A 23118-nucleotide genomic window follows, 5' to 3' on the forward strand; every position below is an offset into this window, starting at 1 on the left:
TGCTTTTAATGTTTAGCTACTTTTGTTCATTTACTTATTTCCTTGTTTTTTCACTCCCATTACTATTCCTCTTTGTCTTCGATGTCTTTGCTGATAATTGTTGTTTTATTTGATGTGTTTGAACTGTCTCTGTAAAGTGACTTTGAGAACTTTGAAAAGCGCTTTTTAAATAAAATGTATTATTATTATATTTACCACAGGCTGGTATTTACTGGAGACAGAAAAGCTATCTGCCGGCTGTGAGTGGTTGTTCCTCGTCACATGACATGCTGTGCACATTGCTTTGTTCCCAAACTTGAACTTTATCTCAAGGGGCAGCAGTTGCGCCTTTGCAATAGGCCCTTGAAAACACTTGCACATCCAGACAGCAGCGGTGGTGCTCCGGCTTTCGAGCTTGCCTTCCCCACGTCTACATTGACAACAGTGGATATGAGGGTGCAAAAAAACACAGCATGTCAACGGCCCTCAGCTCTCTCTGGCTTTAGCTGTTTGTCAGTTTGAGTGATCGTGTGTGTATTGTAGTGTCATTTGTCAACCCCATCCTCTTACCCCACTGTCTCAGGTGTGTGTGTGAGGCGGGTCAGATTGGTGATGGACGTCGTTGTTATGGTAACCTCATGGAGCGGCTGATAGAGCTGGACAGGAGTGGAAGCCAGAGAGAAAATCTGACTGGAACTGTCGCCATGTTTGGTAAAAGAATCACAAATACATTGTTAAAAAATGTTTGTTATACGACACTGTACTGTACCACTTCAGTGATGTGAATCACTGGCTTAACAGAAATTCACTTCAATTTGTTGATGATTTGATTCAAGACCAAATTATTATTTTTCTATCTCAGTTATGAAAGTACAGTTACGTTCAAAACGTTTTGGATGGGTTCATTAAATAAGCAAAAATGTGAGACCACAGAATTATGTTTTTAACATTATTGTGAAAGAAAAGATGTGATTTTTCTGCTTGTTGCCACTTTTTATTGTTGCTATGTTGTATCTTTGCTGTGACCTTGGACTTTTGGTATAATTATGCATGTGTTTGTTACAGAGAAAGGCTGTATGCTGCTGCTGAGTCACAATGGACCCTTCACAGCTTTCATCCCCCTGCTGAAAACACCTCTGACAGTAAGTCACCCGTCTGTCTGTAGATTACCACCTGTTTGTGTTGTTACCATTACACAGTTTTCTTTTAATGATCTCCTCAGTGTTCTTCAGGACAGAAACACAGAAGTCTCCTAAATATTGTAAACATACTAAAGATTTATTTGAAGTATTCCACCTTTGCTTCTGTGAAATCAGCTTTTTGGTGAATACCTCTAAAGAACTGTGAGTTTCAACTGTTTCAAATTCAGAACGGTTGGAAACAAAATCCACCCCTGAATGTGAAAATGAACTGATTTTAAACTGTGATTTAAAAGTGCAATCTTTAGCCTCAGTTTGCAGTAAGAGGAGCACTCAGCAGCTCTGTGATTGGATGTTTCTTAGTTAAACATTCAGAACTCTAACTGTCTGTCACCTAAAATTTTCTATCAGGAAATTAACCGCACTGTTACTGCAGGAACCTGTAACTACTTAATTGATTTGGCTGAGGTGTTGTTCCTCCTAGCTGTAGGACATGCACATCATATTTTCTCACCTTCAACATCATCGAGCGGCTTTGCACCTCTGATGACTCACTGTGCCGCAGGTTTCCTTTCAAAATGTCTGACATCCTGCTGCACATCTAAATTTACTGTTATAATGTTGTTTGATTTGTTGCTAGGTTTCTTAAAGCTGCAGTTGGTATAATTTATGAAAATAACTGTCATAGTTAAACTCACTATATTCTAAAAGAAGTACATGAGACAAATAATCTGTTAAAAAAAATGACGTCCCTCCTCCTCTTTCTACTGCTTCCAATAGCATTTGCTTGAATCTACTGCGGCACATTGAAGACAACCAATCAGAGACAATTACCACCGAGCAGTTCGGTTCAGTTCAGTTCGGAATGCATTTTTTCTGTTCCCACTGTGAAAAGTTGTGGATGGTACCAATGGAACCGTTATGTACCATCCCCATTTTCCTATAGACAGAGACTCTCACTGCAGCCTGTTTTATTTTGCTCTGAAAATTTCGGCATGCAGACAAGGTGCAGACTTCCCTCTGTGTCACGGGTAATGAGGAACTACAGTGAGTGCTGGATGAAGCAGTGAGTGACAACAACCCCGCCCACATCAAAGAGTACTGTTTGCGGTTACTTTTGGTTCCAAAGGTACCATACTGAAAGTGTTTGGTGGAAACGGGGCTTTATACAGCTATCAGTCATGCTTATGAGCTGTGGTCAAACTGCCAAACTAAGCAGTGCTGATTTCTCGCCTCAAATGTTTTCAGAAACATATTTAAGTGTACTGTTTAGCTTTAAGTTTGTGACCCAGTTGGCATTGTGGACATAGTCGATGGAAGTACCAAGCTCTGCCCTCTGGTCGGACCTGTTTCTGAAAACAATTGGGCGAGAAATAGACAATGTAATAACTGAATTTTGATTCATGTTTGAGCGCTGCCTAGTTTGACAGTTTGACCCTTGCTTTGCTTGCTTGTTTTCATTCGCATACGGAAAGGCCATTGGAATTGCTACAGGGCAATAGAGTAGGGAGAGGAATATGTTGTTTTTTTCCACAGGTTATCTGTCTCATTTAGTGCTGTGTGGATACAGTGACAGTTTCAGCGAATATGACAAAAGTTATTTGTTATAAAAGTTACAATGCTGCAGCTTTAAATCACCAAACATAATGAAACAGTGTCAGCAGATAGAACAAAGAATGTCAGATGATGACAGATTTAAATTACAATCCTTTCGTCGCCTTGTCACCCAAACAGATCACACACAGGAGCGCACACACACAAACACACACACGCTCTCAGCCCGTCCTGAAAACAGACACAACTAGTGACAGATGGTCAGTACAAACTAGAACAAACCAGAGTGTGAGGCCTCTGGGCGCACGCACACACAAACACAGACATACTGACTGTGAAATCTGAGGTAACCATAGAAACCTGACATTTTAATTTTTAGAATATAAAGCAAGAACTCAAAACAGTAAAACACTAAGGGGGACCTGCAGACTATAAAGGGGAGGTGTGGGTTTCAGACTGAAAAGGTTTCCACCCCAACTTGATAAAATCAGTGATGACTTGTGTCTCAGTGGTTTTAGTTATGGTGCAGGGTTGAACCGCAATGAATCTCATCACTTTGGCAAAACTGAAACACACGTCTTTTCTTTTTGCTAACTTGCACAAATAAGTGTGTCTTTTTTCTATCTATGCAACAGTGCCAACAAAGAAGAGTTTAGTGTGCGATCTTGAGCCTGGCAGAGGAAGCTCAGCTGAGAAATATAACACCAGAGACAATGAGATAAGATAAGATAAGATAAGATTTATTAATCCCACACCAGGAAAATTCCCACATTACAGCAGCTCAAGAGGAAGCAAGAGGAAAGGGAAAAAGGTAACTAAGCGCTAAAAATAAAATAATATAACATCTTTCTACACTAGATATATATATTTTTTTATTTTGCTTTATTGATCAACTGCAAAGCCATAGAATCGTAATGTGGGGTACATTTTTTCTTTTTTCCAACATCGAGTCAAAATCTGGCTTCTTATTTACTTTGTGTACAACTCTGCTTCTGAATGCTTTTGACTGGTTTACAGACATAAGTGGTGAAATCAACTTCACAGGTCAGAGTACTTTTCAACTGCCTCATGACTTGGAAAAACTCTGGAGGCTGAAAAGAATTTCGGAAGCTCAGAGACAGAGTAGGCAGTTCTGTGAATCGCTGATTGTAATTTGATGGCAGTAGTCAATGATTTGGTCAGACCTTTGCAACAGGAAGGGAAAAAGGAAATCAAAGACGAAGCCGACTGATTCAAAAAAAAAAAATCTATGTAGTGAAAGTGACAAAAACAGAAAACGAGACCAAATACAAAACCAGACAGAGCTACTGACCACATCAGGACCAGACCAGAGGCTGCTGAGAGTCTCCACATGGCTATGGGTCAGAGGGAGGGATCTTTGGGGTCTGAATAACCCTGGGCAAAGATGTCTGATGTTAAAAGACCCAAAACACCCTATGATCCCAGGCCACATCACATTTGTGTATCATAGTGCACCATAATCTTAGAATCATTTGGGCCTTTTTGTCACTTTCACTGTGTGAGTGAATGTCTTTTGTTGTTGGATCAGTCAGACTTCTGCTGGATTCGTTTCATTCACAGATTGCAGCTTTGTATCATTTCCCAGTTGTGAGCCTTTAAACTTTTACACTTTATATATTTTTGAGAGAGAGTGTGCAGATGTTCCTGTGATTACAGGGCTAACTGCCTGTTCGGTGAACAGTTGTATCAACCTCTAAGAGCTTCTTGTCAATAACTAGTAGGACGAAAATGAATTAATAGATTCCTTTTTAGTGATCTACTCACCCACACTGTCTCTACAGGGTGTTAATGAGGAGCTGTTGTGTAAAAACCACCTGATCCTGGGTCAACACCTCTACAAGGATCTGGAGGGACAAGACTTCAACCTGTACAGCGGAGCCAGGTTCAGGAGCAAAGGCAACAAGGTACCAACTTCCTCTCCAAACTCCACAACCCTGTTACCAACCACTACAGCCCCTTTTCCACTGGGAAAATTCCACTAACACCCATTGACATCTGGCTTTTGTATTTGATGGGAAAGGCTACAATTTGCGTTCATTCCCGGGACAGAAGAATCTGAAGTAGTCACAGGTATTTATTGGCTTCGGCTCTGATCGGCAGTGATGGAAATACAACGCCTGGGTTGAAGCACTAATTTTAGCCACCTTGCCCGAGCAATGGAATGATGGGCCGCCACAAAATACAGTCAGACATTTTTCAAAATTTAGTCTGCACAGAGTTTGAAAGAGAGACTTCATAAGTAAGAGATGTAAAAAATAAGTAACCATTGTGTCATTTCCACTGACCTCCAGGCTGCTTTTTCCTGTTTACTAACCTGTTTTCTGTCCCGCCTGTGACATTAAATGTGACAAAATGGTAAGACATACTTCTCTTGTCTAGTGTCAATGGGAAAGCAGTCTGTTGACAATTTTTTTTTTTTTTTAAACAGGTTTTTGGCGTTTAAAAATCTGCATACATGCTACAATTTTGGGAATATTTGAACTTGGTGTTAATGACTTAAAAAGATGTTGCATGCCAGTTTGTTCTCTCTTGCATTCACACATGTAAGGTTAAGATTTACAACAATTTAAAGTTTTGAATTCAGAAGGCAGTGTTACGTTCTGATGTATTGCTGAGCCTCAAAACTTGAGGCAAAGCTTCATTTGTTTGACATGGTTTTTAAAATGTTAAAACAGTAGTAGTAGTAGAGTTAAAAAAGTCACAGCAGCCAAACTGTTGATGGAACAAATTTTGATGATGGGAAAAGTGCTCATGAGGTATAAATGTTCAAAATGTCTAGATAGTTGAAGATGATCACAAGGACATAGCACAAAGTCTGTGTAAACTTTCCACTTAATTTTTATTGGTTCCACAATCAGAATAATCTCAATAAAAACACAAGTTATTGATTTGGTGTCTGCTACAGACATTAATGTCTAAACTAAAATGTGACAGCAAATGCAGATGTAGTAGTGTTGCACCACCAATTGATTAATGCGTGGGAAAGCCTGAACACAGCTTATACATTTCTGAAATCAAATGTTTGCAGGTTTAAGGCATTAACAAATGTGCCTGCAATGCCGCTTTCTAACTGGTAACAAATGTGTTAGCTGTCTCGCACACAGTGATAAGCCCTGTAGTTGGTATGTTGTTAAGCCTGATTTTAAAATGTACGTCAAGGGGCAGCGGCTACAGAGATACCATGAGATGACACAAAGTGATATTTGTCAGCTTGGCCTGCTTGTGTTTTCTCCTACAAGTTTCTGATGCTGGTGATTATTTCAAGTGAAAACAATGTTAAGGGAGTTGAGGAAAGACTTGTTTTAGAAAGGCACATTTAACATCTTCAACGCAAATATTCTGCAGTAGCTCATCATCTGTATACCACAACGTGTACATGTTTGATCATGCCTTGCAAAGGACTTCCCAGTCTTTATAGAAAGAAAAAAAAAATCCACATTACTACCCAAAGTCATAGCACACCATTCTTTATATATCCTGCCAATGTAGTATTTTTTTAGCATTGTAATATGAGAGGAAGAAGCCATCATAATAACTTGCATAAATAAAATCAGAGTACTTCTTCACATTGATGCAATAAACCTGTAAATTCAACATTGCCCTAAACAGCCTCCACCCAGTGTTGCTCCCAGTGGCCCAATAAAACCAGACATATTAATAAGATACCTTGGTGAACAGTCAACAGAAATGACTGCTGACAAATTTTATGTCACGGTACATATTGTCTTACTGCCCAACCCTATCATAAAAATCTTTAACTGCGCTTTTCCACTGCCACATAGACCTTCACTGGTAAAATCTTCAGTGGGAGGTGGTTCTCAGTGTAAATGTACGGAAACAGGGTGTTCAGTGGGAGGTGGTTCTCAGTGTAAATGTACGGAAACAGGGTGTCAGTGAAGGTGTGTGTGAAGGTGTGTATGTGTGTGTTAGTATCAAGATCAGCGAATGACAGTTTTCCTTTCTCAAAGTCCAGATAAACTCTGACCCTCTGGAGCTTCTTTTTCAGTGGCAGATCTTTTTCTTGATCTAGTGAGGAGAACGCTGTGAGTTTTCCATCGGAGAACAAAATTCTCCACAATCCAGACTGTAGGCGTCCCTTCATCTGGATGTATTCTGCCAACATGCCCAGTTCCCAGTCCTTGTTGTCCCCGACCTCAACGTCCCAACTGTGAGTCCCGGAGTTAAATCCTTCAGAGCCGAGGATGGAGCAGGTGAATTTGGTCCTTTCCGGGTTTTTTGGAAGCTGTCGTCGTTCTCCAGATCTCACACTGGTCAGATCGTCAGAGACGAAAAGTTCTGGGTCCGCTGTGTTTGGATCCAGAATCACAGGAGTGTAGGAGACCATCTTCTTCATCTTGTTCCAGATGTTGAACAGGAGTGTAGGAGACCATCTTCTTCATCTTGTTCCAGATGTTGAAGATCAGGTTGCCCAGGTGTTTGGCCTCATCTATCAGAGCTCCTGAGACCAGCTGTGGATCATCCAGCAGGGGGCGCTGCTGGACTCTTTCCACTGCAGCCTTGTAGTTCTGCAGGAATGAGACGTCTTCAGCTCTCAGCTCCTCCTCTGTGGCGCTGACTGTGTCTGAAAGAGCTGCTATCTCTCTGCTCAGAGCCTCAATCTTCTCCTTCATCACGTGACTCTTCTGCCCCTCTTCATCTCTCAGAGCAGAGATCCTGGCCTCCTCTTCATCTCGTAGAAACTGGTGAAGTTTCCTAAACTGCTCCTTAATCAGCCTCTCTGTGTGTAGGGCCTGGACCTTAATATGTTGTGCTGTGTGGTCACAGTTTCCTTTAACTTGTTCAAACAGCTTCAGCTTCTCCTGTAAGGTCTTCAGAGATTTCTGCAGCTCCTCTTTGTGATCCTGTGCAGCTTCATCGATGGGTCTGAATCTGTGGTTGTTGTGTCTCTTTGAATCTCTGCAGAGGATACACACCGGCTGCTGATGGTCCAGACAGAAGAGTTTGAGTTTCTCAGAGTGCAGACTGCAGAGAGTCTCAGACTCTGCTGAAGCTCCTTGATCTCTCTCCACTAAGAAGGCCTCACACAGGTTCATTAATGCCAGGTTACGAGGTGGTTCACTCTTTGAGGATCTTCTCTTACAGCACGGACACTCACGTGTTGGTTTCCCCTTCCACCATTTCTGCAGACATTCTTTACAAAAGCTGTGGCTACATGACAGGACAACAGGATTTTTGAAGATGTCATGGCAGATAACACAGGAGAGATCATTCTCTCTTCTGACAGACATTTTGTCTCACAGCAAAGCTTAAAACACAGCAAGCAGAAACAAAGCCAGTTGGTCAAGAAAGTTACTTTCACTTTGAGTTCTACCTCACCCAGTTCACTGTCTGGAATCAGCAGCAGGTTGAAATGCAATTTTCAGTATTCCAGTAATTCCAGTGTTGCCAGTATTCCCCCTGCAGCTGTTCTGCCTCAGTGGATGTGGTAGTTTTGGTGTTAAGACAAATATTATCGTCTGCCTCTCATTGTGTCTCTCCTCTCAGAAACAAGAAATGATAAACTGTTTCCTGTTTGTCTGTGCTGAGTTAGAAAGGGGGTGGAGCTTCATCAAGACTTCTCTCCTGACTGCTCTTGTTTATCATAGCAGGTGCATGTTGCAAGCCACTTGAAAAAAACGTCATGGTTCTTGTGTGTGTTGTCATAAAAGATATTTGTCCACCGAGTTATTGCAGGTTAAAGGAGACTTCTGCATAAAATAACTTCCAACTTTCTGCAGTCTTAGTTTGTCTCTGTTTGCATGGTTTATTTAGTTATTTAACCCTATCTGGGTTAAAATCTTTAATCTTAAGATGTTAAAAGCCTCCTCACAGATTCATTTGTAACATCTTAACATGATGTAGAGCGACAGAAAGAGAAGGAAAAATATCCTGGCTCTTTTTTGGAGCTGTTACTTGCTATCTAAAATATTAATTTCCTCAACCCCAAAGTTGAAAAACTGAACGTTGGGAAATGTGTGAAAAATTTACAAATCTGTTTGACATATTTTGAGTTTAAAGTGGGCATAGACCTGAATTCCTGTCTCCACAATGTTTAAGGAATTAGAAAACTGCAGAAAGTCTCAATAACCAGGTTACTGAAGTGCACATAAACACTCATTATCTCTGTCCGGTTGATGTAGAGGTTCATCCTGATGGAGAACCCCAGCAGACTGTACACTGTCATTCAGGAAGACCTGCCAGCAGCCAATGGGATCATCCACATCATCGACCGGCCAATCACAAACACACTTTCTGAAAGGCCTCTTCGTGATGAACAGGTGAGTTAAAAGGTCACTACACCAGATATGTAAAACTCCCTAAAACCACACACACACACACACACACACACACACTCACACACACACACACAGGAAATAAACTGCATCTGCACTGAGCTTAACAAAAACAAACATTTGAATAATACAAAAAAATGCTTCAACATAAACTGAGTGAACATTTTTTCATCAAAAGAGCTCTGTACGTTTTTGTTCTGCTGCTCAGTGTTTTGCTGAATACAAAGTGATCTGTCTTAAATCATTAATATGTTATATTTGTGTTCAGTTAAATGTATACTAGGTTATTTCCTGCTAACTGTTAGATGCATAAAAAAAATCCAGTCTACACAGTGTGAAAGTGAACGTTAATCATTTGATCGTCTTCTTCTCCTTGTGTCCAGTTTGCTGATAAGACTATCGCAGAGATTCTGACTCTGGATGAAAAGTACAACCGCTTCCTGTCTCTGGTTGATGTGAGTGCCAAAGTTTTGTTCTGGTTAATAACAACACACAGATGAGAAGACATCAGTCATATTTAAGTGACAGTTTGCCTAACCCCTCTCCTGAACAGTGATTGGTCAATCATAGCTTAGCAACAGTAGCTAGGTCTGTCAGTATTTGGGCCTCTCTACATGCCGAGGCAAGGTGCATAATATAATAACAGAGATAGTCCGTATGTAAAAGTTTGGAGGTTTGTGTCTTTTTTTTTTTTACCCCTCTAATGCCAGAAACATAATAGTGAATGAGTAAGGACTGTACTGATCTGCTCTACTGTAACATGTAAACAGTAAAATGCCTTAGACTCTGTCTTTTGTGTGATATCATGTAGGGACATGAGGTAGCCGTCATGTGTATTTTATTTACCCTTTTACAAGATTCTTGTTTTCACCCAACATTGACAATACTAGGGCTGACTCCTGACTCCTGTCTGACTGCTGAGCGTGGCCACTTCCTGTGTCTGTCCTTTCAAATTAAATTCCCACATGGTCCAGTCATATAGGTTTTGATTTATTTTGACAAGGCACAGCTACTAATAGAGTTTCACTTTTGTTTTTTTCTGCGGCTAAGCGACCAATGAAATCTTGCCGACTAATGACTTTTCCGGTCGACTAACATGTGGTCGACTATTAGGGGGCAGCCCTAAACAATACAACTAGCTAGCTACTGTACAGCTGATACAATCTGCCAGTGACAGTTTCAGCATTTCAGCAAACCTGGTGGCAGAAATAAGAAGCTGCTTTGTTAAGTTCTATCTGGAAATAAAGAACTCATTGTTTCAAAAATTAAAAAGAAATTTGAAGGTAAAATTTGTCATCATTGTAAACTGCATACTTGTATGTATGTGTGTTTGTGTATATACACTGTATGTGTGTGGGAGAATGCAAAGAGTCGTACCAGCAGTGACTGAGGGATGTCAAATGTCAGATAAGTTTGAACCAGTGCTAAATGGGAATCAATGCTAAATCCTCAGCTCTGATCAGATACAGAGAGCCGAGCAAGAGGACGTTCCTGTAGTAGTTCCTGCCCCCCAAATAGTACCAGGAACTTCTTCAGTGGAAACGGGCCTAATGTGCTTGTATGTTTGCAGAACTGTGGGTCACCCCCTCCACTGCGAGGTCCGGGACCCCTGACTGTGTTCATCCCCACCAACCAGGCCGTGGACAAAGCCAGAGACGGCAGCATCTTGTACATGCTGCACGACGTAGGTTCTAATTAATACTTGATTTGTCATTTGATTTGTGTATTTGTTTTTAGTGCAGATAACATACAATAAAAACAGTTGTCACAGTTGTGACATTCTGCATTTTTTTGTAATCAAAAAATCCCATGAAAAGACGAAAACCAGTAATGTGTTAGATGACTTCCTGCCAATGTTTGTGGCTCTCAGCCCCAAAATCATGGGTTTCTATAAAAAATGTACGTCTTATAAATGTCTGACCAATATATATATATATATATATATATATATATATATATATATTTCTTTTAAAGAAAAAAGGGCTCAGTAATTTTCTTGTGTGATGTCAACAAGCATTATATTCATGAGGATTATTAGGATTTCTTAATGATATTCTGCTCTTTTTTAAGGCCAAACATAAACTTCAGGAACTCCTCAGACACCATGTTTTCTCCCAGGCTGTGGTAAGACAACCCCTCACCCTACGCTCTCTCCACTGATTCCTCTGTCTCTCAGTTTGCTCAGTCCTTGCCGCTTCTTTCTTGCTTTTTGTCTTTTTTGTCCTGCGTGTGAAAAAGGCAAAGACAGAAATGCCCTTCTGTCCAACACTTTGTATAAGTGGCTTGTTAGACTATGAGATATCTTGCTGTGGACCACATATTAATCTTTGGAGGGAAATTATCAATCAATCAATCAATCAATCAATCAATTTTATTTATAAAGCCCAATATCACAAATCACAATTTGCCTCACAGGGCTTTACAGCATACGACATCCCTCTGTCCTTATGACCCTCGCAGCGGATAAGGAAAAACTCCCCAAAAAACCCTTTAACGGGGAAAAAAAACCGGTAGAAACCTCAGGAAGAGCAACTGAGGAGGGATCCCTCTTCCAGGACGGACAGACGAGCAATAGATGTCGTACAGAACAGATCAGCATAATAAATTAACAGTAAACCGTATGACACAATGAGACAGAGAGAGAGAGAGACAGAGACAGAGAGAGATGCAGGATAGATGGTAATGGCAGTAGCTTACAACAACATTAATGAAAGTAATAATATTATAATTAATAATAATATATTAATATCTGATTATCATATTTCCTGATCACATTCCTGCTCCCCTGAGGATGAAACCTTTAGATTTAATGACCGCGTGACTGTTCCTTCAATGGCACCCTCGGTCCATACTTCACATCAGCTCACTGAGAAGCTAAATCATCAGGATATTGTTTGTTGTGTCCAACATGATATTTGTTGGAAAAAAGCCAACCAACTCATTAACATGTTTGTTGATGGATTATTTTTTCTGTCTGTAGCTGACGGTTGACGAGTTAGCCAATCTCCGTCAGATTCAGACGATGGCCAATCAGATTGTCTCCATCACTGTGTCCGATGATGTAAGTGTCTCTGATTGGTTCTCATCATAATTTGACTTGTTTCTGAGCTAATTTTCAGTAAATGTTAATGATTTCTATTTACACTAGCTGCCTCCTCCCCTTCCCTTTCCAGGGTGAGATTCTATTGGGTGAGAAGGGCCTCCATCTGACGAGCACCAACATTGTGGCGTCCAACGGGATCATCCATATGATTGATGGGCTTCTGTACCCGCCCTCAATCCTCCCCATCCTGCCTCACCGCTGTGATGTCATCGAAAGCAAGATCGTCGTGGTGAGCAGAGGGAGGCATAGAGTCAAATCAAACTCTCGTCACTGAACATTAGACCCAACAGGTCTAATTAAAATTGATGTGCCACTGAGTTCAGTAGGCTAGACTTACAATGACTGATGACTGACCAAACCAAACGTTTCAGTTTGTAACAACAAGGCTAAACTTTTTTTTTTTTAATTAAAATGATTATTGACAATGTTGTAACCAAGGGGAGAACAGCAGCTGCCATGAACCACATTTGTTAACCCCTCTAATTTCTTGTCTTCTGTCTAATACAGGCATAAATGTCCCAAAGACCCATTTCAATATTATTATTATAAGTGAAGACTTCTCTGTTAAATGTGATGTTATTCAGAAATATGGTGGAAAAATTTTTCATCACAGTAACACATGTTTTGGGTCTGTTGAAACATAAAACAGAATACCAGAGGCAAGTCTTAGGACCAAACACCATTTACATTTCTTCTTGCTCAGCCACACAACTTTAAAAGGGAGGCTTCGAGGCTGAACTCCTTCCCAGCACCATATGGCTAACTCAGTACCTTATAAGTATGTCACACTGTTATTGAAGTGTTGAGTGTAGTCTGGACACAGGCATATTTGCATTCAGGCTGCGTGTGTGAGCGTTATTTAATAAAATATTATCATCTCCAACTGACTGCTTTGGCTACATGTCAGCTGTGAGAGTAATAATCATCATGGACAAAATAACTTTAGCTAGCTTTGCCAGATTTACAATCTTCACGCAGAGTAAATATATAACAGGCCGGTAGAGCCTTAAAGCTGACAGTAATGCTAACATGGTAAGCTAGGTAATTATTTTTGTTGTAAGCGTGTGTATTTGTGTGTTTTCAGGGTCCATGTGTTCACTGCAATTACCTGTATGAGACTGAGTGCCCAGAGGGAACCACTGAAATGGTAAAACATTATTAATGCAACACTTCTGTTCTATTCCACAGATGCCTTCGGATCTCATACAGTAGAAAAAGACTCTTGATGTGGAAATCTTTGCAAATAGATTAATACATCATACCAGCAGTTCAACAGTCCATGAGCAGAGGTTAATAAATTGCACAGTGAAAAATATACGGAGGAGCTTTCAGTGAAGTTGTGGTCATGTAAACAAAATTTGTGATGTGATATTTGACCTTCAGATTAAAGGGGTGAGGGTTAGAAAGTGTTGTGATGATGTAATTTATTGTTTATATCCACTTGATGAAAACACAGATTATAAATGGTGTCAGATAAACAAAGAGTTGTACGATGGCTAACTCACTTGTTTCCAATACGGCAATCTTTGAGAACCTCACAATTCAATCCAATTTTGATTATTTGGTGTCTGATTCAATACAAAAATGATTTTTCAGTGAATGATCAGAAAAGGGGCACAATTTTCAGTCTCTTTCTCTACTATACTGTTTGCCAAACCATTCGCTGGTGTCCTTATTATACTGAAATCATTTATGTAATATAACAGGCAATTGAGATAAATGGTCCAGTTTTTTGCACGTTGAGGCCTCCTGCCTGTATGACAATAACAAAATGAGGGGAGGCTGTGTGCTCTGCTGTGTTGTTATTATTATGTGTGTCGCTAACAGCAGAGAGCAGCCTCTCTGCAGCATGAGGGAAAGCCAAGAAGCCGAGTAGGCTGTGCAGAGGGTTTGTGAGGTGAAACAACTGATCATATAGTTATTTTAAGTTGGTTTAAGTTGTTTATAGCTGCAGTGTGTGTTGGTCAGCTGGTCTCATTTGTTAACATTCCTTTTGTCACTGCTCTGCTCCATTAATGTAAGTCTCTGGGTAATTGTGTAGAAAGTATTTACAATATACTTCACCTGCGTCTCGCAGTGTCATCATTTACACATTAAATTAAAACATGCTTGCAACTGCTGCCTTTTGTTAAGATAAATAACAAGTTCACTCTAATGTGTGTGCAGTGTAAACTTTCCAAGGGCTGCTCTGCCCTTGCCAGTACGTTCCACCTTTATTTGTTTCGTCACTGTCACATTTGTAGCTAACATTTAGAAACATTTGTGAATCGGTGCTGAATTGTGAATGTCCACATCGCGATGCATTTAAAATTAGGTTTTGTTCCCCTACCACTATTAGATACAGAACATGAGAGTTTAGATACATTTCTGACACCAGGTCTTAGTCTGTGCTGTAATTCATCTTGTGTGCCAGTTAAATACTGCATTACATTAGTAAAATCTATACAGGAAGTCTTGCTGTTACATTACAGTTAAACCATGTGCTCTGGTCAGCAGTTTGTGTGCAGATTTTTTCACAATATTTCTTTCTACCCAACAAAACCTGGTGTACGATACGGACGAGAACAGAAGGCTAATAAGTGTGTGTGTCTGTCTCCAGGACACTCATCAGCGTGGCTGTGATTACGTCACATCTCCTCTCAGGCCGACACTCAGTACAGGCTGCGCCAAATTCTGCAACGCCACCAAAACGGTGAGTTTTATAAAGGTGGTCACTGTGTTGTCTCTGTTTGTGCACCATGTATCTTTGCCATGGCTTTATGTAATGGAGTGTGGAGGTTTCTGATGTAAAGATCTCACGTTTTTATCTCCAGTAATCCCTGCTAGGAAAGTATGTCCTTTTCAAGTTGACAGATTAAGTCAGTTTTATAGTCAATATTCCCATTATATGCATAGTTTAAAAATGTGCAGGTCTTATTGGTTAACTGATAGAATAGTCCTTTATCTGAAACATTTAGTATCTTTGTGTTTTAATGTGTGTGTCTATTTGTGCGTGTGTGTTTAACAGGTAGCACAGTGTTGTAAAGGTTTCTACGGTCCGGACTGTAAACCCTGTATTGGAGGATTCCAGCATCCCTGCTACGACAAAGGAACGGTGAGCAACAAACACAGTCTGTCACGTTTCTCAAGCGATGTGTTTATTTATTTATTTATTTTTTTTACTGTGTGCAGTGTTTTGACGGTATCCATGGGAACGGCTCGTGCAGCTGTCAGCCAGGCCTTAAGGGTGCTGCCTGCCACATCTGTGAGGATCCATCCAAGCACGGAGACAAGTGTGATGAAGGTAACCGCTCCTCATCAGCAACTTAAGCTATAAGGTTCACATATCTAAACAAGATTACAGCTGTATCCAAAATCACTTTCTCATTCACCACTCACTGTGTAGTAGACACTCAGTAGTTTATAATGAGTGGTAATTTGAGATTTTGGACCCCTGTTAATCATCATCGTTTTGTGTCATCAGTGACAGCTTTAGACTCTTGCAGCGGTAAATGTCTGGAGTTAAAAAATGTCCAAAACATGTCAGGAGAGAAAGAAAAGGTCTAGAATATGTCAGGAGCAAAAACAACAACAACAACAACAACAAAAAACAACTCAAAAATATGTCAGAAGCAAAAAAAGGATGCACTGTATAAAATACTGAGCATTGCATTATGGGATTTCATGCCTTGGACACCTCTTCCATAATGGAATTTTTGAGGGCACTATATAGTAAGTAAATTTACACACAATGGAAACTCAAAAACAATGGCAGACAGTAAAATATTGCACTGTATTATAAATAGGGAGTGATTTTGGACAGCCATGTAATGCCTCTCTCAGTCTGAACTTAGGCACAAAGCACCATCCTAATAAACTCACAATGACATGGCTGACATGCTGATGTTTAGCAAGTTTAATGTTTAATATACCATCTTCACCATCCTAATTTAGTGTGATGGCACGCAAACATTAGCCAATTAGCAGAATGTATTTGTTGTGCATAGACTTGGTTAGAAACCAAAGTAGTACACAAATGAAAACTCTGACCTGACGATAGAGCTCGGGGTGGCACGGTGATACAGTGGTTAGCACTGTCATCTCAACCAGGTTCAAATTCAGCAGCCAGCTGGGGCCCTTCTGTGTGGAGTTTTCATGTTCTCCCTGTATCACCGTGGGTTTTCTCCAGGTGCTCCAGCTTCCTCTCACAGTCCAAAGACATGCAGGTTAATTGGTGACATTAAATTGCCTGTAGGTTTGAATGTGAGCGTGAATGGTTGTCTGTCTCTATGTGTCAGCCCTGTGATAGTCTGGTGACCTGTCTGTACCCTGCCTCTCGCCCTCTGTCAGCTGGGATAGGTGACCCTATACCAGGATAAGCACTTACACATAATGAATGAATGATAGAACTAGTCAGTTGGTTATGATGTAATTTGCTGTGTGTAAATTTACCTCCTGTGTGTCTAACTTTAAAAATGCAACTTTTTCTAACAATTTGTCGACCTGTTGTATCCAGCGGCTGCAAAGAACCTGTACATAGAAATCATAAACAAAGTGCTCAGTGGTGGGTTTTGCCTGGTGTGATATTGTTCTAGAATTTTTCTACTGAGTGACTTGAAATGATCACCTGATCTGTGTGTTTATGTGTGTGTGTGTGTGTGTGTGTCTTCAGAGTGTCACTGTGTCCATGGCGTGTGCGATAACCGTCCGCGCAGCGGTGGTGTTTGTCGGAGAGGATCCTGTGTGGAGGGATACTCCGGAGACAATTGCGACAGGACTGCCACGCCCTGCAACTCTGATGGACTGCAGGAACACTGTCACATCCACGCATACTGCACACAGACAGGACTGCACACTATGTAAGATACCACTGCTATTACTACAACTGTAAATGTTTATTTTGGCACCTGATTTTGATTTGTTTTTTATCTTTTTAACAAAAGTTTATTTTAGTTTGAGTCACATGTAATCATTTTATTCATGTTAGTTTTAGTCAACAAAAACTTTACACATTTTAATTTTGTTTTAATCTGTGACTAAAACTAAAATTTCTCAGCAGTTACTGGATGGATTGCCTTGACATTTTGTACAGATATTCATGTGTACCAAAGGGATGAATCCTCCTGACTCTGGTGATCCCCTAACTTTTCCTCTAGTGCCACCAGGACGTTGCCATTTGTGCATCATCTGGTAGATATCTGTTAATTCAGTTGTTTGGTTTTTGACCACATATGTGCAAAACTAAAAAAAACTCCCATCAGCCTCAAGCTCTACTTCAGTTTTAATTTAGCATGCTTATGCACTTAACTAAGATGGTACACATCACACCTGCTAACCATCAACATGCTGGCATTATTGTGAGGATGATAGCATTTAGCACAAAGCACCATATTGCTTTAGTGCAGCCTCATAAAGTTCCTTGCAGAACTGCCATAGCAACATTGTGGTAATGTCAGCGCGGTCAGCTAGAAGCCTGGGTGTGATCCTGGATGATAAACTTCAAACATGGCAGCAGTAGCTTCTGTAGATTCTTCCTGTGCAGCATCAGGAGGATTCACCGGCTTCCTGACTGTGAAGGCAGCCCAGGTGCTCATCCAGGTGTTTTTCATCCCCCACCTGCACCACTGCAGCACTTTCCTCTCTGATGTGTAAACAGGGAAATAATTCTTCAGCAGTTCTCTGCAAAATAAACTGCATCTATCAGCAGGGGTTCACAGGTGATCAACACCAGTCACTCTTCTGTTACTGCAACAGCTGCTGAGTTTGTTAATCAAAAATCTTTGTGTGTGTTTCGCCAGGTGTGTGTGTAGGGATGGATATGAGGGTGATGGTCACTCCTGTTCTGCCATCAACCTCTGCCTGAAGAGCAACCGAGGAGGCTGCGACACCAACGTAAGACTTTGGGCCTGTGTCCACTTGCGCCCCATTTCCACCAAGCAGTACGGTTCAGTTCAGTTCAGTTCGCTTTTTTTCCGTTTCCACTGTGAAAAGTTGTGGATGGTACCACTGGAACCGTTCCATACTGTCCCCATTTTTGGCCCCCCCTCTGTTGGGGTACCTAGCACACAGATCTGGTACTAAAAGGTGGAGCTGTGAACACTGCAGTCTGTTGATTGGTCAGTAGAGGACAGTCACTCTGCTCAAGGCTGAGTTGTGGCTGGTTTTGAGGCTCATGTAACCACTGTTCATACTGTGGAGGGTTTTATTCGTTAACTGTAACTATAAAAGACAATATGTTATATGAAAATATATTCACTGGGCTGACTGCCGGCGACTTTTAACAATGGTAACCTGGCAAAATTTGAACATACACTAGCATTCACTAAAAGAAACTGTTAACCAGTGAAAAGACAATAAAACTAGGGTGCATTTGGTCTTGGTCAGGAGCCTGGCTGTAGATTTCTGCACAGTCATAAGCTTCAGTGCATCTTACAGATAAGCAAAGTGTTAAAAACGGGTGGGCGTGAAGATATGCAAGCGTGAATAATGTTTGTATCGTTGAAAGACAACATCTCTTTGATCTGAACTATTTAATTTGTTTATACAGTAAATCTCACAGGAAAAGGCAAACCAAGCAATTATGGGCTGAGATAAAAATTTAAAGGGCCAGATCTGCCCTCCAAAACATTCAAGCTAGCTCTCCCTCAGAAACATTACCTCAGTGTCCCTGAACACAGACCACAAGTCTCACAAGTGTGAGGCAGAGAAAAAGAGATAGAACCAAATCCACTAAACATCTGCTCAGAACATAAACAGACACGTCTGTGTGTCCTGGATCATGCTCTGTTCACATGGATTCATCAGAAAATGTCAAATATATAACACTGGTAAACTGCCAGTTTCTCTGGACATTTAATATTTCTACCATGATCACTGACTTTTCACTAAGCCCCGCCCCTTTGTGATGGTTCAACAAGCTGTCAGAGTAAGCATGGAGCCCACACTGTAAGTAACTGCACTCCCTTAAGAAATATTATCAAATTTTTGGAGAACAAAACAGTGATTCCAGAGAGAAGCAGACAGAGGGGTCTACAGTCTGTGTTTGAAGGATATATCCAGGATGTCAAACTGACTCAGCAGCAACAACAGGTTAAAAAGACAAAGATAGTTAGAAGCTAAAGCCGAACTATAGGCTGCAGATCACAGTGTAAAAGTGAACCACCACATCACTGCTGATCGCCACACAAGACAATGAATATAAAGGGAAGCCTTGCTGATATTGAACCAGCAAGGTTTCCCTTTATATTCACAGTGTAAAAGTGAACCACCACATCACTGCTGATCGCCACACAAGACAATGAATATAAAGGGAAACCTTGCTGATATTGAACCAGCTTTGTGGCATCGCAGTGTGTGCAGATGAACGGTGTTTGGCTTCACCCCCGTGCTGCTGCCAGCACTCAGACCTCCGCCACAGGACTGGCAGGGATCTCTGGGGAAAGTCAAACGACATTCATCTGCACACACTGTGATGACACAGAGCTGGTTGAATATCAGCAAAGTTTCCCTGCTTCCCTTCACTGGTTCCTGTACAGTAGGGTCGGTCTTTATTTCACTGTTATAATCATTGAAAAGCAAAAGCAGCATGTGTATACATTCAGTAGGCTATATCTTCAGTAGCTAGCTAGCTAACCCTACACTTTTCAGGGTTTGATTTTGGTTTTGGAACAGGGAAGAAACATATATCTTTTTCCAACCTCTCCAGGTAACGAGTATCATTAACACACGACGAGCACAACATTTAGCACCAAATCCACAAAACCAGCCTGAAAATGAAGGAAATCTGAAACGATTGCATTAGAGTCAATGGAGCACAGCTGTGTTGTTGTTGGACCCTGGTCTGAGACGGTCCGATGCTACGTTATGATTGGCCAGTCTGTGTCTGGGACTGTTCCTGCCCTCATAACATCCTTTCTCTCTGTCTACAGGCAGAGTGTGTGCATTTGGGCCCAGGTAACGCGTCATGTGTGTGTAATGAGGGTTGGGCAGGTGACGGCAAAGTGTGCGTGGAGATCAACAACTGTCAGCTGGAGAGTCGAGGAGGCTGCAGCCCCGACGCCAACTGTAATCACATCGGACCTGGACAGGTCAGTTACTAACAAATAATGATGGATAATAAGCGTGAGTTAAAATCATCAACTGAACAGCTGTTAACAGTTATTAACCTTTTTTTTTTACATTTTTAATTTTTCTCCTAATTTTGTGGCTGTTTTCTAAATGTTTGGGACACCCAGTCCCCCCTGCCCAGCTGTCCTTGTCTTCAAAGGTCAGCTGATGCTGTCAGTGTTTTATAAAGCATTTTTGATTTTTTTTCCCCACATTTCAGTTTTAACAAATATAACGATCCTCTTCAACTCAGGTGTGTGTTACCACACTACCCCTACTCCAAGTGTACTTGTTTTTGTTTTCATCACTTCATATTTTCTATATGTCTTATCAAGTGGCTACTATTCAGCTGCCTGACTGTAAACATCTTTGAACACTGTTGAGATTGGTTTGTTTATGGGTATATCTGTCTGTGTGTCTGCAGAGTGAGTGTGTTTGTAAAACAGGTTACATGGGGAACGGTATCGTATGTGACCTTATTAACCCCTGCCTCAAGAGAAATGGAGGCTGCCATGACCTGGTAAACACACAAACACACACAAACACGAACACTGTCTTTGTGTCATGTCGGCCATGGAGAAAGATTTTTATTCACTGAGGATTTAAAGGATGGGTCATGCTGACTATATACCCATCACCTATTGTGGATATTTGTGAAGCACTTGTGAAACACTTTGAGTGCTCGTCTTTGAGACCAAACAAAAGTAAACACAGAAAGTAATATCTCTGCTGCCGAGATTTCTGCCTCCATGTTAAAGGTAGTAAATGGTTTGTGGTGCTTAAAGCATCCCAAAATCACAGCTGTAACACTGTTCTGTCTCCCTCTGTGTGGAGATACAGTTTTTGGTCATACCTCACTTTTGTAGGAAATTATTTTCAGTGATAATAGTTCTCAGTTCTTATTATTAATGTCTGTGAAGTAACTTGGACAATGTCTCTGGAAAATGTATATAATTTCCAAACCTTCAGAGATTCACGTTTTGATTCTTCTTCATCTGAAGACTCTGATGTGCAACATGTGTATTTTTGTAATGAGTGATTCAGTCATTCATTAAGATATGAGAACTGAGCATTGGTTACTGTCGTGAAATTGTTGCGGCCTCAGTAGGTCACATTTCCCATGATCCCTATCTTCTGTACACTCTGTCAGGCAAAGTGTGAGCTCTCTAAGGAGGGTGGAGCTCACACCTGTACCTGTCCTGACGGCTACGCTGGAGACGGAATCATCTGCTACGGATCAATACTGGAGGTAAATATTCAGACCAGTATAATGTGGGGATGTCCCAACTCTGCCTGAACTTTCTTTGGTCTGTGGTCTTGATCCAAGTCCTTTAATATTGGTTATTTGCTGATACCAAGTCTGATCCATTACTTATTACTTAGGAGATATATGTTGATTAAATATGTATCACTATGACATTTTGAAATATATCCGACACTTTGAAAAGCAGCCGCAGCCTTCTGGCTTTGGCACACCTTATTTTTTATGAGCTGCTTAAACTGAATAATGCAGGTCCTGATATGATAAAGATAAAAGTCAAACTAGATGAATCTCAGCGAATTCAAATCCCAAAATTGATGTGAAGTGATCTTGTAGTGAAAAGACGTCTCTCTCTGTTGGAGTTGTTGGAACTTCACAAAGACTCAGTCCACTCTGATTGTACAGTGGTGAGTGGAGGGTCTGTCCTCATAAATGATCTTTGGCAGAGTACAGACGCCGACTTTCAGAGAGCATACAAATATGACAACATCCATGTTTACGTTATTCACAGAATTAACATTAATACATTAATAAGCAACAGCTGATATCACCTGCAGCTGGCAACGTTTGTCATTTTATCAGGTGATGTGAGTTAAAGCTGGGGTAGGCAGTTTTCTAGAAAAGGTGAAAAAAAACATGTCAGAATTTGAAAATACACCCTCTTCCTCCTGCAGCTCTCCTCTCCATGTCCTAACCCCCATCCCCCGTGCATATGCATGCACTTCATACAGTAACCCAGTGTTTCCCATACTTTGATTTAAAAAAAAAAAAGAAAATCTTATTTCATCATAGAGCTGTGCATAGCGCATTCCCTCAGCTCCTCCTTGCACTGCTCTCACTCTCTCTGCTTATCAGACCACAAATGAAACAAGAATAACCTAGCTGGTCACCCCACAGTCCCTCCTCATTGGAGCGTGGATTGCTTCCCCTTGAGGAGAGCAGGCAGCAGCTCAGGAAACAGACCTTGGGTCGCAGGCTGCGGTGGCTCAAATTCGGCCAGTGCAAACCCCACAGTGCCGAGTGTCATAGCAGGCTGCGGGAGAGTCAGGGCTTTTCTGGTCCCCTGGAGTTGGGTTGTACTAGTGGATTCGGGTTGCTGTGGCCATTGACTGGGGATTCGTCTACAGAGCTGCTGCCAGCTCCCTTCCCAGCGAGGTGATCTGTAGTAGTGGTGAGTGAGGCAGAGGACACACTGTGATTCAAGGCTCTAGCTAACATAAGCTAGATAAACATGAGCTGCAGCTGTGAGCCTTTAGCTTTGATTTGCAGAAAGGTAAACTATTACATACTACTGTTTCTCTCCAGCTCTGAAATGCTCCACAGATACTGACAAGTGTTTTATTTTCACTTGTTGACAGACTTTCTTTTTCCTTTTTTCAAATCTTTTTTTGATAAGTGCATTTTCCTTTTTGAAACAGGCTCTCACTGAAGGGATGTACGCATGCGTCTGCATTTGTAGAACAGCCAACAGAAACACCTTCTTTCTGAAATCAATCAATCAATCAATTTTATTTATAAAGCCCAATATCACAAATCACAATTTGCCTCACAGGGCTTTACAGCATACAACATCCCTCTGTCCTTTGGACCCTCACAGCAGATAAGGAAAAACTCCCCAAAAAAACCCTTTAACAGGGAAAAAAAAAACGGTAGAAACCTCAGGAAGAGCAACTGAGGAGGGAT

At 41.0% G+C, this 23118-nt stretch overlaps 2 protein-coding genes across 2 annotated transcripts in view; one reads left to right on the forward strand and one right to left on the reverse strand.

The window, feature by feature from the left end:
* stab1 (stabilin 1) overlaps positions 1-23118 on the forward strand; it is a 96926-nt gene that overhangs the window by 16633 nt on the left and 57175 nt on the right. The window contains exons 10-27 of the mRNA XM_050038363.1: positions 563-690; positions 1045-1121; positions 4475-4597; positions 8834-8971; positions 9370-9441; positions 10557-10670; positions 11057-11110; positions 11967-12047; positions 12160-12318; positions 13174-13236; positions 14689-14781; positions 15097-15183; positions 15261-15372; positions 16741-16927; positions 17867-17960; positions 19997-20155; positions 20599-20694; positions 21325-21423. Of these exons, the coding sequence (XP_049894320.1) occupies positions 563-690; positions 1045-1121; positions 4475-4597; positions 8834-8971; positions 9370-9441; positions 10557-10670; positions 11057-11110; positions 11967-12047; positions 12160-12318; positions 13174-13236; positions 14689-14781; positions 15097-15183; positions 15261-15372; positions 16741-16927; positions 17867-17960; positions 19997-20155; positions 20599-20694; positions 21325-21423 (1936 nt within the window). The remainder of the gene's footprint in view (positions 1-562; positions 691-1044; positions 1122-4474; positions 4598-8833; positions 8972-9369; positions 9442-10556; positions 10671-11056; positions 11111-11966; positions 12048-12159; positions 12319-13173; positions 13237-14688; positions 14782-15096; positions 15184-15260; positions 15373-16740; positions 16928-17866; positions 17961-19996; positions 20156-20598; positions 20695-21324; positions 21424-23118) is intronic.
* On the reverse strand, positions 5517-8086 carry LOC126386195 (nuclear factor 7, brain-like). The gene is made up of 2 exons (XM_050038377.1): positions 7106-8086; positions 5517-7059 (listed from the first exon to the last, which is right to left on the reverse strand). The coding sequence occupies exons 1-2, from the start codon at positions 7940-7942 to the stop codon at positions 6448-6450; spliced, it is 1449 nt and encodes a 482-aa protein (XP_049894334.1). The 5' UTR covers positions 7943-8086; the 3' UTR covers positions 5517-6447.

The sequence above is a fragment of the Epinephelus moara genome, chromosome 24, assembly GCF_006386435.1.
Source record: "Epinephelus moara isolate mb chromosome 24, YSFRI_EMoa_1.0, whole genome shotgun sequence".
NCBI classification, from domain to species: Eukaryota; Metazoa; Chordata; class Actinopteri; order Perciformes; family Serranidae; genus Epinephelus; species Epinephelus moara.